The following is a 15,951-nucleotide window of genomic DNA, read 5'->3' on the forward strand; positions in this document are numbered from 1 at the left end:
AAAAATCAAGGCAAAACAAAATTAACAAAAAAGATAAAATAGACACAGCAGCTTTTGCCACTGCTAAATATATTTTTTTTAAATCTCTCCTGTAATATAAAAATCATCAGTTATACCAATGAATATATTGGAAGTTTATATAAAAAACATCTACTTCTGGTTGGCCAACACTACTCAGTACGGAAGAGGATTAGTGCCAATTATTATTTAATCTTCAAATTCGGAGTCAGAATTCTAAGATTAAAGTTTGACTTTCTTCCCCGACATCCCAACGTTTTCCTTCTGCAGTTCATTTAATTTATCCCCTACTTTTTAAAAATTTTTATTTATGTGGCCCTAATTCTTTTTCATATCCCAGCGTGTGGACTAAGCAATTACATTGTTGAACAGTTTAGTTGCCATCGCAATTCTTTTTTTTTTTTTTTTTTGTTATCTCATAATTCATATCTATGTAGAGTCTTGTCTGTACACATACACACACCAGATATGTCCACCACAACCTTTGGCTTGAAGTGATGTAAGATATAACCGCATTATTATTATTCTCTCACCATTCTCCCTAAAAAGAAAACTAAACTACACCTTTAGTATCTGAGGAAGCTGAGAGCAGCTGTGATTGCTAATCCTTGATGTAGTCTTATTTTATTTTAAGATCATGACTTAATTACCTCACTATTCAAGAGAACCTATGAAAGAACATTTTGTAATTATAACTAGAGAAACATCCTGTTATAACCACAAACAATCTCGATATCATGAAAATGCACTGCATTCACTAAAAGGAAAAAAGAACTGCAGACCTCATCTTGTAATTATGACTTTGCATCTTATAATTACGAGACGTTTAACTTGCAATTATGAGAGATTATTGTTAGCCTGTCTAATCAATGTAGCCATAGTTACTGATTCTGTAGGTTGTCATGGTAATTGGGTCAGTTAAGAAGGGACGCATTGAGTTTTTGCTTAATGCTAATGGCTACGTTTAGTGTAATATTTGAGCAGTGAGCTGTTAACTAAAGAAATACTGTATCAGTCAGCTTATACAGAGCTCATAAGATCAGATGCTACATCAAACAATGTTGTTTCAATGGTTTGCACTGCTACAGAAACATCTTGGGTCCAAGTTTACTTGCTGCCAACTGTTAACAGCAAACACTGCAAAAGCAAGAGCCACAATGTATGTGTGAGTAAGATTTTACATATTTGAAAGATGCCACATAGTGATCATTACTACAGTAGCGAACTGAGGGGGAGATATTGAATGAATGTGAACGGTTATGGGCACATATGTTACCCAAACATGTAGAACTAGCAGAACACGATTAGAAAAAGGCTGGTTTGGACATTATGTACACAGAACACAAGCTTAGTTAGTGAGGCTATATCATGGCATAAATGTGCTCCTAAACAGACTGACTATAGCCGAACTTGTATATTCTGTTTTCAGGCTAAACAACATGCACGAGTCTGATCTGGCACAAAAATCAATGTCTGTGGATTTTAGACAACTTTTATGTTCGATTATGATTTTGTAATTATAGGATACAAAGTCAAAATACAAATAACATTTTCTTTCTTTGTAAATGCACAAAAAGAAAAGAAACCTCATGTTGCATTCAATGAAATGAATGAGTGCAACATGAGGGGGGCTATAATACCTACAATTTTCATGGTTATGCAGACACTACAGACGGTCTGGGGAAATAATATCATCTTGGTTTGGCATCATAATTATGAGCATGTGATAGTTAAGTTTCATTCACATGTAAACAGTTTGTTGTTAAGGTAACAAGATTAAAAAAAGTTGAGATCTTAAGATGTTGGACTTAAAAAATAGCAATCATCAGCCTCTCTAATAAAACCATCCTGCCCTCAGAAGTTCAGAGCAGAACTTTTTGTCTATGTCCTTGTTTTCCAAGGCTTCACCATTCAATCATTGCTAAACTGACAGAGGAAGTGCCAAACAAAATTGAGAGAAGTAAAACAACACTTGACTAGCATAGTCACTTTAACACTCTTACAAATAATAAAAACCCCAAAGTGTGACTATGACCTATCTTACAGGGTTGGAGTTCTATACAAGCCCTAACAATCTGAATCTGATAAATATTTCCTTTGTGTCCTAATCATTACTCTAGCAGCTCTCTATTAGAACCATGGAAAACCTCTACAGCTGATAATCTATGTTTAAATCTTTAGAAATTAAAAACCCACAATATCAAAATACACAGCACAAAATATCTGAGGTATAAGATGAAAAATATCAGCTGTCATTTTATTCTTTTTTTTTTTGTACTTCTCTCTTAGGAGATGCTGAAGTGATGCACAAACTGCATGTATTGCAATACCCAGGCCTCAGATACATCTCTCCTCTGATAACTCGTTCTCTCTGTTGTTCTCATTCACCCACACACTCGCACATACACACACTTTCTTTCTGTCCAGTTGGAAGGTTGAGTACAGGTTGGAGTTCTTGCTAATAGGGTGCGAAGCGGCTGTAGCCTCCCCGGTATATACTAGCCTGGAGAGAGGACAGCACCAGCCCCACATCGTCAGCATGGCTCCGAGTTTTGGCATCTGTCAGTGGGGCGAACGCATTCTGAAACACACACACACACACACACACACACGAACAAACACAACGACACACACACACACACACACAGAGGCATATATACACACCAGAGAACGTAAAAACATACACACACATTCATAGAAACACCAAGGTACACACAAACAAAGACATGGAAACACACCCGCGCGCACACACACACACACACACACACACACACACACACATAAGCCTCCCTTAGTCTAGCACAAACTACAACTAGAGTTTCAACATTACATTACCGTTATTCCAGTGCAAACCCATGGGGGATGAAAAGACCAATGACCGGAGCAACCGTCATGCAGCAAGCACAGCGAGACGCTTCATGCCAGGGGTACATGCCAACAGCTATGTGAAAGAAATCCAGTCAATACAACCAATGAAAAGAGGAGGATAAGATGAATCAAAGAAATCAAGTGAAAAGGTGATTTTTAAGCAGAATGTGAACCAGCACGAGCTACATCTTTTGGACAGATCATACTGATCTTCACTGGGTGGAGGTGATGGGGATCGATGCAGCTGTTGACATTTTAGATATTTTATGAAAAGTGCCTTGTTTCTGTGAAATTCACAGTTGAAAGGCAATATTGATAACAGCTCATCGGTGTGTGTCCAGATGAAACTGCATTTTTTTTTTTTTTTCCAAGCTTTTTATCAAGCTGGAAAGCTGCTGCTAAACACCAGCTCCAGGGCCAGAATTTATCAAGCTTCCAGAATTAAATACTAACTGGGCAAACATTCTCAGTGATACACGTTTGCTTCTACTTTTAGAAATATTTTATCGACTTTATTCAACCTCTTTCTGCTCCAGAAAGATTAAGGATTAGAGCTCCAAAAGTGTAGTAATCTAACCTTTTTTTGGGGGAAATAATAACATAGACTTTGAATGCTCTTGGCATGGTGATGTTAGCAACGTTATATCTATCATTTGATGGTATGGGTGCTTTGATGACCGGCAGGGAGAGGCCTTTTGCCAGCACAGGTTGTGAGACAGATGTTTGCCAAACAGTGTGTGTGGGTGCAGGTAAAAGGCTGTTGAGGCTGCCCACCTGATAACCCCGTAGATCTGCCTGCAAACTTCATTACTTCATAAGGAAGTTGTGTTGTTTTCGTTGGTAAGACAGGTCAAGGGACATGACTGGAAGCACGTTTAGTTGATATTTGTAAGATTAGTGAAACTAGATACACAGTGATGGTGGCTGGACTACTGAGTGGGTCATGGCACTCAGATGAAACGGCCTCTCAAGCCAGTTGTGCCATCCACTACAGCAGTCGCAATGTAGACATAAAGTGTGATTAAACAGCTGGGTATCTGCTCCCTTTGTACAGGTACGGGTTGGATACAAGAACAGTTAACAGGTGCAGCAGGTCAGTGAAAGGGTTTTTGATACTTTGAACGAAGGGCTCGTCCCAGTTCCTTTAATTGCATCCACATTTCCCTCACTTGCTTTTTTTTCATCCTCGTCCCTTCCACTGATGACATGAGCAGGAAATGCAGGAAAAGATGCCTTGAATGTTTTCAGGAAAATGGAACTTGACTAATTTTTCTCATTCGATATTTCTCCCCAACACACAAAATGATGATAGACAATTAAAATATCCTCCTCTCCCTGATTAAAAGTAAGAGAATGATAAGTGTGTCAGTCAGGGCGAAGACTTCCACAAAGTCATGTCTCCTTGGAGTTCGTGCTCTCTTCTCAGGGCAGAAACAAGGGAATTGAAACATCCTTCATGATGGCGGACTGGAATGATTTGAGGGTCAATTGAGGAGCGAGGAGATATCAAATACAGGAATTGGGGAAAACAGAGCCTGACACCTATTGCAGGGTCTAATGATGGCTTAGAAATCATTTACCATTGTGTCATGGGCCTCTGTAGAAATGTTCACCCAATTTATGGCACATTTCTCCATGTGTGGCGATACATGTTAGCAATGTAGCCATTCACAATGACATCATAACTGATAGGAATAATGGACAAAACTAAGAAATATAACTATATTGATATAAAGTGTTTAGTTTATAGCAGTGGCACATGGTAACAGATGGAATAAGAAGAGTTTAAAATGGCCTTCAAACATGAAATATTGGTGTATTGGTGTAAGTATTACATACTATTTGATGCAAGATTTTTTTTTTTGGGGAAACATTCATAAAACAGTTAAGTGACTAATATCTGACTCTGGATTTGTGTTCAGTTTGGAGCGGGTTGTTTGTGGCCAACCAGTAAGCTCCAACAATCTTACTCTCCAGTCCGCCCAGCTTTCTTACTCACTTCTTTCCTCCCTCGCCTCCACCCTGCGGCTGTGGCACCACGAGGGATTTAATTATCAAAATGACTAATTATTTCATTACCAGGGAGTGCGGGGTGAGGTGGTATCCACCAAATTAGAAATATAATAACTAACATGGACTGGGCTGCCAAGGCATGAAGACATTCATCACCTTTTACAGGCGGGATTAATGTGTCATTTGGACTGCCGTTAGCAGCACAGACAAATTCAATTAAGTTTAAGTGAGGAGATGTCAGCGCTGCAGAAAAGCTCATGCACAGCGACTGAAGAAGAGAATGGGGTGGGGGAGGGGGGGCAGTATGGAGAAGATGATGCGTGTGTGGAGATTGTGGCATACAGTTGGCGAAATGCAATATATAGCTAGTAATGCAATTGTTACTAGTGTATGAACCAATAGACTAATTACAAAAAGGTGACATTAGGGAAAGCCTGTTCACTGGACACACTTGTATACAAGGCTGCATGTTTCACAGTCCTCAGTGGCAGCCAGATATAACAATAGCTATTAATTCTTTCAACTGTAATGCTACTGATGAGCTATCTTCAACAGTGTTTTTAAAATACCAATCAAAATTAGTGGTTGTCATTATAAATCCCACAGTCCTGCACATGATTTACGCTTTATTTGTTTGTGTTCGATGGAATCCAAAATGGTGAAATGTCTTACTGGGAACGATTATGGACTTTATTATAAAAGGGTAGAACATAAACCATCTATCAGAAATGACCAGGTATCTATTAAATAAATAAATAAATAAATAAATTAATACATATGGAAAAAATAAAAAAAAAGGATAAAATAAAATATAATAAAAAGGATTTGAAGTATGCTAAATGGTTAAAAAGGCTAACACAGCACTGAGTTATTTATATATATTGTACATAGACAATAAGGTAGGGTGCAGCTACCTTAGAACAGCTAGTTCCATTTAAAATCTGGTCCTCAGTTGACTTTTTCCTGTTGTCTGTGTAATGTTCAGGGAAGATTGTTTTTGAGAAAAAAAAAAAAGAAACATCATTCTATTACATCACGCAACAACCATGAGTGGACTGTGTGTTTTTGTGGTTCAACAAGACCAACAGTCTTCTATGGAGAAATGATGGAGAAGTGAATCTCCCAGTTACCAAACTTCAGTGCATTTCATATTAACATGTGATATTAGTGGGCAGCACGGTGGTGCAGTGGTTAGCACTGTTGCCTCACAGCAATCAAATCCAGGTTGGAACCTGGGGTCTTTCTGTGTGGAGTTTGCATGTTCTCCCCGTGCTTGGGTGGGTTTTCTCCGGGTACTCCTGCTTCCTCCCATAGTCCAAAGACATGCAGGTTAGGTTAATTGGTCACTCTAAATTGCCCGTAGGTGAGCATGAATAGTTGTCTGTCCCTATGTGTCAGCCCTGTGATTGGCTGGCAACCAGTCCAGGATATACCCCGCCTCTCGCCCAAAGTCAGCTGGGATTGGCTCCAGCCCCCCTGCGACCCTGAAGGATAAGCAGTATAGACAATGGATGGATGGATGTGAAATTAGTGACAAATAGGTGTCACCATGTGTCTCAGATACATTTAATAATCATTTAATTTTTTTTTGGCTGCTCACCTCATTTTAAGATTGTGACAACTTTTTCTGCCTTCTCAGTGAACACAAGGTGATTACAAATCTTTTTGGGGGGAAATACTTAAAAAAAATACAACCCGTATGTATGATGTATGGTGTGTTGCATGTTATCTATGGAAGGGAGTGTCAGTATGGATGACTTAGACAGCCTCTCTTTACCTCCCGCATAACTTTCAGGTGCAGTTTTAAACCAACAACAGCACTTTAGAATTAGGTGGATCTGCCAAATATAACATTAAATAGACCAGTGTTATATGACCAGGGATCCACTGTCTTATAAATGGTCCCTTGTGTTTGTTGTCAGGACACTTTAGCAATGAACTGACTTGACTTGGCTAACTCAGACTTTGAAATTGCCATATTAGCTTTGGCTGAATACAGTTTTGCACAACACAATGACTGTGTATGTATACCCCATCTAGAACATTGGAGTCGCTAATGGAAGTTATTACCTCACAGCCACCACGCTGGAATGATTACAGAATTACAAAATTACAATTTGCTATATAAGCATCATACTATGACAGACTTGACCTTAGTCATGAGTATGAGTTATTAGTATAAGTATACGCTTTTTTGAGCCCTTAATATAACACCTCCTGTGTTGGTTCTTTTTTGGTGTCGAGCAATGTGCTGAACATGTATGTGTACCAGAAGAGAACACAGGCTGCCAGTCAGTGTGTACTATGTGTCAATTGTTATGCAACAAAGACAAATAAAGATATATCAAAAAAGTGAAGATGCAGTGTCTGTCGAATTCACATTGCCAGCGAAGAGTAAATGCAATGCGTCTGTAGTCGCTAGTGCTTAAAAGGTGCACTGTCAATTTAAAACTTTGGCAATCCAATGTGGAGGGAAGAATCCTGACAGGTGACATTCATACTGCTAATTCATGTTGGGGGTCTGCAGGCAGTGAATGTGGTGAAGAGGTTCAGGGTTCTACAGATGCAGCACTTAGTCTCAGCACTCATTTTACATTTGTCGTTACAAAGAGAATGTTTATCCTTAATTATCGTTTTATACCTTTTGCACTTGTAGTAGTTGTAGTTGAAGGTTGTGAATATCAATTCAGCTGCCACTCCAGCCTTCTTTGCCTTCTCAGCTAACACCAGGCAATTATACATTTAAGTTACTTATAATTTGTTACTTGCAAATGTTAAAGGGGCAGGAGAGGATTCTGGTTCAATAATCAATACGATTAGATAAAATGTTATCGAACCCTGAGCTAAAGGTGGCTGCTTACTCTTAAGTTGCAAGGATAGTGGAGGGGAGTATACTTTATCCAGTCTATCTGTGCTTTGTAGGCTTGAAGAAGGGCTGATTGTAATTTTCCTGGACAGAATGGACAGAGAGGTTAGCAATATGTTTACCTCAGGGTTGTGACCCTGCATTTTGCAGATAAAGTAGTTCTGATGGCTTCATCAGAGGATTAGGGTCCAGTGCAGAAACAAGTGAAGGAGTTCACGTATGTCGGAGTCTTGTTCACAAGTGAGGGAAAGGTGGAATGCAATTAATGCGGACGCTGTAACACACTGTTGTTGTGATGAGGGAGGTCAGCTTGAGGGCTGGCCAATCCAAATCATGTTCATGGATACAAGCGGCCAAAATGATTTTCCTTGACAGAGTGACTGGGCTCATTTAAAGCGACAGTGTAAGTTCCATGGACATCTAACTGGGAAGATGTTTGACTCCTTTGAGGGATCAATGGGCCACTTTGTTAATCCCTTGTCAGTTTGTTGAGGTCTACAAATACCTAAAATACCAAGGTGAAGCATCAGAAATTCATTTAGCACTAAAACTTTGATGGTTACCCTAGAATTTGGTATCTCTTGTCATGCTTTTCAATGTTTTAATATAAGTATGGCCACCAAAACACACTTGCCACAGTAATTTATCAGAATTATCTTGCCATTGCCCTACTCAATAACCCCAAATACAACAATCGGTTGGTTAGCCTTCATTGATCTCACTGCATTCAAGTGCACCTCTAAGAATGTGAACACAAACAAGTGACATGCACTGCAAAAGAGGAGCTCAATTATATTGTGTATTTTTGGAGATAAAAAAAACAAGGATAGATTTTAGGTACTTAGGTGCAAATGAGAAGTGGGATGATGCATGATGTGAAGAGACCCAGGAATGGAGAACAACTGTGTGGCAGGCATGATAGTCTTACCATGGCACCAACGCTGTATGTGGCTGCTGGAGTGAGTGCGTGGTTGTAGGGGTCGGCAGCATATACTCGTCCGTAACTGTAGAAACAAATAAAAGAGGATGGTCACTTTACATTCTGGCATTGGTTGTTAGTTGATTTACTTACCATACTTTGGGATTTAATATAAATGTAAAGGTAGGTTTCACTTCATTTGCACAGAGACATGTTAATATTCAATTATACAACATGTCCTCATACTGAAGAGACAATATAGGCCGATTTCCAAAATAACATGTGGGCATTTTCAGGGCCCTGTAGAGAGCGAGCAAACAACTTCTACTGTTATGTACATGATGATGTTAACACTGTAAAGCGTTTGCAGTTTGGTTATGTTTATTTACCAAAACTACTTGCTATGGTTTAGTGAAAGATGATGGTTTGGATTAAAATAAGTAGGTTAGTGATGTTATATTATGTACATGACATGACTTATGTTATGTGACATACGTGAAGTAAGTTAGTCAGTTAGTCAGAATAACTCAACAATGACTTAGATCTGTGATCTGTGCTTCACCTGACCATTCAACCTGACTTCTTTCCTACTCAGACTTTGCTAGTCTTTATACTAAGTCACCTGACTTCCACCTAAATATTGGTCATTTTAAACACACACTGTTGACTTTTTTGATGTGAAGAGGCTAGAACAATATCAGGTTGACAAAAAGTCACTCGTAATGTCACTGGGAGTTATCTCTCAGGTTCTGCTTGGTTTTGATTTTCTTTATATGGAAGCCCATTTCCACTGGGCAAAAACAAGAAAGCTAAAACCTGGAAATATTTCTAACAACAATAAATAAAGGTTGCACTGAGGGTGGTGGTCACTACATCACAGCTGGCAGACTAACCTGGACTACAGTCACCTGTGATGCTGGGTGTGGTCAGAGGCTTCAAGCACTTAGGGTGGAGATGCTCTTTAAATTCAAAATAGGGAATCATGTGGGAAACATTGAAGTCTTTATCAAATTTCATGGCAATCAGCCAGTTAAATTAAGATATTTCTTTGGTACATGTGTATACTTCTGATAGTGACACAAAAAAAGGCCAGGGAATCATTAAGATAATTGGAAATCCTCCTCTCAGGAACATTCTTGTTCAAAGCAAAGTCCATGGTAGTTTGGTCAGTAGTGTGGAGATACAGTGTGTGTGGAGGTATGTGTTGTGTGGAGTCTGGAATAGGCCCACACTTTTGTTGGCATTTTGTGTTCACCTCTAGTGTACAGATCCATTCAATTTAATAACCTCAAGGGTTGTGATTAAACATTCTGGAAATAGTCAAAGGAAATTAGCCAATAAAGAGTTCACACAATAAAGAGAGAGCAAATAAAACCATAAAGCATCATGAAAAAAAACCAACTAAATATAAAAACAATCAAAAACCAGAAAGAAACAATGAGTTTTCTATTTTTAGGAAGAAATAGACAGCAGCAGTGTTTATTCCAAGTGAGCAGCCATGCTGTGGCCAACCAGTCCACCCCCTCCTCCCTTCCTCCCCTGCATGTCCTAGCCCAGCCATGATAAGGGCCAATCGGGGGCCAGGGCCTGTGCCCATAATTGAGCTGATTTGCATAGCAGCCCAGTGGTTGAAGCGATTAGAAGTTAATCCCGATTAGTTTTGGACATTGCTATTCACCATGCAGCCCCCTCAACACCCACACTCAGCCCAGCACTGCATTTGACCTATCTTATCTCACAGCGCAGAGCCCTAACCCATCATCAGTGTGTGTGTGTGTGACAGTGTGTATGTGAGACAGTGTCTGGTAAGCTGCAACTACAACACAAATTCAAATGCAATTTGAGTCAAATGCATTTTTAAAATGACCCTGAGGTGAAAAGATAAACATGGAAACAACATTTTCAACAGCTCTACAAAATGGTTGGGAGCTTGGTCAAATGCAGAGAGTGAATATTTAGGGAAGAGGTCTTTCCAAAAATGCACTGTTATGCAACATAATCCTGTCTTTTAACTATGTAAAGAACTGCAGTCTGATGACATAAAACTGGTCTTGTCGTTGTGTCATTGTGGCCACTGTGCAGAACAATAACCTATATATAATATTTTGTTATATATTCTCATGTCTGTGCATTATAATATCAGCATGCTAATATGCTCAACCTTGACAACACAAACAAACTAATGTTATACAGGATTGCATGTGATCATGGTAAACACTAATTGTTAATTAGCCCAAAACCCAGTGCAGCTGAGACTGATGGGAAATTTGGCCTAACACAAAAGAACTGGGAAAACTTCAGATTTGACCTGATGGTGGGTCTTGATGTAATGTTAATGCATCACCAACATCCTGAAAAACAAAATCAGGGGAATGTGAATGTCTCAAAACACATGGAAATCCATCCAGTAGTTGTTGATCTGAACCACAAATGTCACCATTATGCAATGGATATTCAGTCCATAGCTGTTGGTCTGGGTCACTGGACAACAGAACATGTCCACATGCTAGTGTTCCATTTGTGCAGTGTGTCTAGGGACCATGAGCCCTGTGTACTTTATCCTAATTGGGGTAGTCAGTTTCCTGGTATTGCTGCAAAAAGACCCTATAGGGCTTGCTTTTGGGGAGGCTTACTGACTGGGGAAGGATTATGTGCTGGTCTTTCTGTTTGCATTGCTTCTGGCAAGAAGCTGAGTATGCTGATTCTGATGCAGGAATAAATGAAACGGAGCTAACAGGAACTGTGTCCACATGCCCATTAAACTGGAACAGATACATACAGGTTGTTTGGACTCCTTTTTGGATGATAACATTGTATGAATATACAACCAGGAAATTGTTCACAACCTTTAATAAGGCAAAATATTAATGTGTTGATTTTATGTGTAACCTTACCTGTCATCTCATATGTCAGGGCGGATGGTGTGCAGAAATATTCTCTATGTGCTTGTGTTCATAATAGAAGTTAGAATTGTTCAATGGTGACTTTCGGTTGGGTAAACAGCGGTTTCCTGGGTGAATGTCCAGTGTTTGACTGATCCATCCACCATGGCCTCTTCTCTATGCCGCTATGGCTCAGACGTAGAGCAGATCGTCAACCAATCAGAAAATCAGCATGTTGAAGTGTCCTTGGGCAAGACACTGAACCCAAAATTGCTCCTGTGTGTGTGTGAATGATTCGTTTCCTGATGGAAGATTATGTCTGTCTATGAATGACACCTGACTTCCTCCTTTCATAATCACTATGACCACCAGAGGTCATCTACATAAATACTGGTTGTTTTAGGACATTGTGAAAAAATGACCACTGGTGTTGGTGTAGTTCTGCCCGGCCACAGGTATCAAACTTCACTGTGACAGCAAGACCTCACAGCATCTAGCTGTTCCTAGTAAAGAGATAGTTCCAGCATACAAACCCTTACAAACTGCAAACAGTATTTGTACATTGCTCTCTGTGTACCTATTTCAAAATGTTAATTAGTGCTCTTTAGAAGTGCTGGTATTTTTGAACTTTGGACAGATCCAGGCTAGCTGTTTCATCTTGTTTCCAAATGTTTATCTAAACTAGACTGACCACGTTGTGACTCAGGCTCCTTATTTAATACACAGAGATAAGATTTATATCAGTCTTCTCATCTCACACTCAGAAAAAAGCAGATAAGTTTATTTCCTGAAATGTATTCTGTTGAACAAAACAGAATAATGTCACAGAAATATCGCTCATGGAGATGGAGATGCTGCCAAGGCAGATTCTGTGAAATTGCATGCCTCCACCTCTCCTCCTCTCTCCCAGTTTACTATCTCTAGTAGCTTAAGAGGTGTTAAGATATGTGAGTTGACCTGGCGCTTTTCAAAGGTAAGATTCACAACAGTCAACACCTGTCTCAAGTGGCAGTGTTTGAGGTAATGTATGTACTTTATGTGTGTGTGTGTGTGTGTGTGCTGTGTGCATTCTTTGAGGTCCAGACACTAAGATGGCAGGAGCATATCTTTTGAAAGCATGATGGCCAAATAAATGACCAAGCTTTTATTAATGTTTACAAAAAATGCCAACATGCAGTTTGCTTTTAATTTCTGGATTCTAAAAAAACTTCCTGCGCTGGAAAATGGCCAAAAAGTCAGTGCTCGTCCATGTGCACATGTGGAGTAATTTGTGAATGCTCATAATGTGCTTGTATGAGCATATCTGCATGAGTGACTGCATTTACATTTGCATTGGTTTGTATGCCACATGAGCCAGACTGGGTCTGGTCAGGCCTCATGAAAGCAGCTGTTAGAGTTTCCCATCTGTGACCCTCATGGCATGAACATGACCCACATGGTGCCAGTGTGGCCCTGCACAGATGGGCATATCAAGGCTTCACAGGTACACAAGCAAGCCTTCACTGCCACTCCAGACCTAGGTGAAACATCCCAACAGTCCTGTGCCTTTGCTCAGGGTTTGTTTAAAGCTGCACTGATTGATTGTTTGGCACAAAACATCTGGTATATTCATACCTCATAAAGTAATGCTGTCTGTTTTCACAACCAGCAGCAAGATAAGCACTCATTTGTAGTCCACCTGATGAATGTAAGTCCAATATTACAGCTCATATAGGATCTTCACCAACTCCTCAGAAAAGTCTATTTAACTGCTAAATGCTACGTTCACTAGCTCGCCTCTAAATGTGCCTGTCTGCTTCTTTAACAACAGCAGACTCCATGGCTGTGCTACGGGAGCAGTTTGAGGTTCGGTGTCTTGCCCAAGGACACCTTGAGAGGCAAACTGGAGGAGCCTGGGATCGATTCTCCAATCTTCTGATTGGTGGGTGACCCGATGAGGTAAATAGTTTATCAGCTATAATATATGTTAAAAGATAGTAAAAAAAATCCTCTCAACTTTCAAAACGCTCTGTTTTGCACGTGAACAATTTCATATAAGGTCATTATAATGACATATACAGTTTATAGATTACATAAAGATTGAAAGTCTAAATTGATGTTTCTCTTTTAAAACCAGCAAACACAGTAGATTGTGAATTTTCATTTGATTCGAATGTGGATGATATATGAATGCATCAATAGCATGTATTTTCTAGATTTATGTCCATGAGCGTGTGATGTAAATGCTTTTATGAAGGGGAGGACCACTTTTTTTGATTTTTTTGCCTGAACAAAATTATTGAGTTAGTATCTTCTCCACTTCTATTCTTGGCTCTTCCTTAATTTGCTCTTGGCAAATATATCCACTGTCATCACTCAAAAGCATGATCACTTCTTTTCAAGTGAACCAGTGTGTACGTACTTTGTCTGCTAAAATATTAGCTGCTCTATTGTCTAGAGCCACATCCCTCTCTATAGTCATTTTACATCACGCTCCTGAACCAAATGGATGGTATTTCTGCCACCCAAGATTGTTAATTCAAACCAAAGTGAAGTTGAGGAAAGTGAGGCAGAAGATGAATAATGAATCAAAAAGGAAATACATCTGCAAGTTCATTGCAATTATAAACTAAAATTATATACCAGTGCTTACAAATTTAACACAAATTATTCATTGTGTTATGAATATATCTATTATTAATTAAACAGCATGGGGAATATGAGAGATGAAACACCCTCAAATATCACTTCTGCCCTAAAAACCACTATTTCAACTCTAAGTCCTTTCCTGTGTTCATTTAGCACATTTCAACTATTTAACCAGAGCTGTGACTCTATGTTATATTTATCAGGTACACAGTGAAATCTTATAGTAAGGACGTCTCTAGGGAAGCCCTGTAATAAACATCCTGAAGCTTCAATGTTATGTTTTATTAAAACTTTGACAGGGTGGTGACAAAGATTGATTCATTGGCTCAACTCCATAAACCCCATGAGTTCTGAGCCTGAACAGTGTGCTACATGCTGTATGCTACTTGTCTAATGTTTATTAAATGTTTGTTTGCATGTGAATACAAGAGGACAGTATAACAGACACCTGTGATGCAGATGTTTGCAGCTCTTTGAAATAAATGTGGCAGTATAACCGTAGGTGAGGACAGCAGCAGTAGGGCTGCTTAGATACAGGGTTATTCATGGAACCAGCCCCAACCACAACAATGAATAAAGATGAATAGTTTTGCATTGACAAGCCCACAAATGTAATTTCAAACATGCTTGATATTTGCATGAATCTGGACGTCCAAATCAACTACAGTTCAGAGGAGGAAGGAGCAGTTGTTTTTTTAAAGAACATTAGCGTCCGTGAAGCAGCAGCAGCCTGCAGGTCTGAAGGACAACTGCAGGGAAAGGAGAAAGGTCCTGAGAGCAGATGTGACTAAACCTGAACAGAAAACTAAGAAATGTGGATCAACTGGACTGAGGGAGACAGAGAGACAGGAGGGAAGGGAAGGGGAGAGGGGGAAAGTTATCCTCTGCATGATATTAGTACAGCAGAACACAGCACTGTTGTCTATTCTGGAGATATAGGACGCTCAGTTTATAATACCCTCCAAGTTTGCACGTTCCATCTTGCAAAGCAAATATAAAAAGGCACGTATCACCATAAAGCAGCACACAGGTACACTTTGATCTGCAGTTCACTGTCCTTGTGAATGCAGCCTGAGAGTCACTGCAGTGTAAATAAACCCAGTGTAGCCTTGTTTAACTGACAGTTTAATTATTTTACTGTCTATAGGTCATTATATCCTGTCTTGAACATGAAACATAATAATAATGAATCTTCTAAACTGTCAGTGACAGTTTATATCTTACCTGTCACTGTATGCAGCAGCTGTGGCAGCAGTAGGCTGGGCATATCTGTAGGCAGCGTAACCACCCTGGAAAACACACACACACACACACACACACACACACACATACACGTGCATACACACACAAGCACACAAAAGAATTAAGTTTGTGAATTTGGTGTTAAGAATATTCTTCTCTGTAACAATTTCCATCTTATTAAATGGCAGACACTAATTCATTGAGACACACATACCAGTATATAAGCAAGTAACATAATGAACATGTTTTTATCTAATGTATCAGATGCTAATGTTTCAATACTGGTGTTACAAACAAAATACATCATTTCTAAAGCAGTTTTTTTTAATTTTTAATTTCTTGTAGACTTTGAGAGCATGAATCCCAAATGGCTGTAATTATTTGTGCCGCTAGCTGTTCGCTTTATCAAAGCAGGTGCAGCATAAACACTCATTTACAAGTATGGTACATAATATGTAAGCATAATCAGATCCACAAATTCACCTGAATACATACATGACTATAACTATTTTTGT

At 39.3% G+C, this 15,951-nt stretch overlaps 1 protein-coding gene across 1 annotated transcript in view; it reads right to left on the bottom strand.

Moving 5' to 3' along the window:
* Positions 1 to 2,040: 2,040 nt before the first annotated feature.
* The window catches only part of rbfox1 (RNA binding fox-1 homolog 1), a 116,944-nt gene continuing 103,033 nt past the window's right edge, over positions 2,041 to 15,951 (bottom strand). Inside the window, exons 10-12 of the mRNA XM_070847298.1 lie at positions 15,419 to 15,483; positions 8,694 to 8,769; positions 2,041 to 2,599 (exon numbers count right to left, since the gene is read on the bottom strand). Coding sequence (XP_070703399.1) covers positions 2,477 to 2,599; positions 8,694 to 8,769; positions 15,419 to 15,483 — 264 coding nt within the window. The 3' untranslated portion in view covers positions 2,041 to 2,476. The remainder of the gene's footprint in view (positions 2,600 to 8,693; positions 8,770 to 15,418; positions 15,484 to 15,951) is intronic.

This window comes from Pempheris klunzingeri, chromosome 17 (genome assembly GCF_042242105.1).
Source record: "Pempheris klunzingeri isolate RE-2024b chromosome 17, fPemKlu1.hap1, whole genome shotgun sequence".
NCBI classification, from domain to species: domain Eukaryota; kingdom Metazoa; phylum Chordata; class Actinopteri; order Acropomatiformes; family Pempheridae; genus Pempheris; species Pempheris klunzingeri.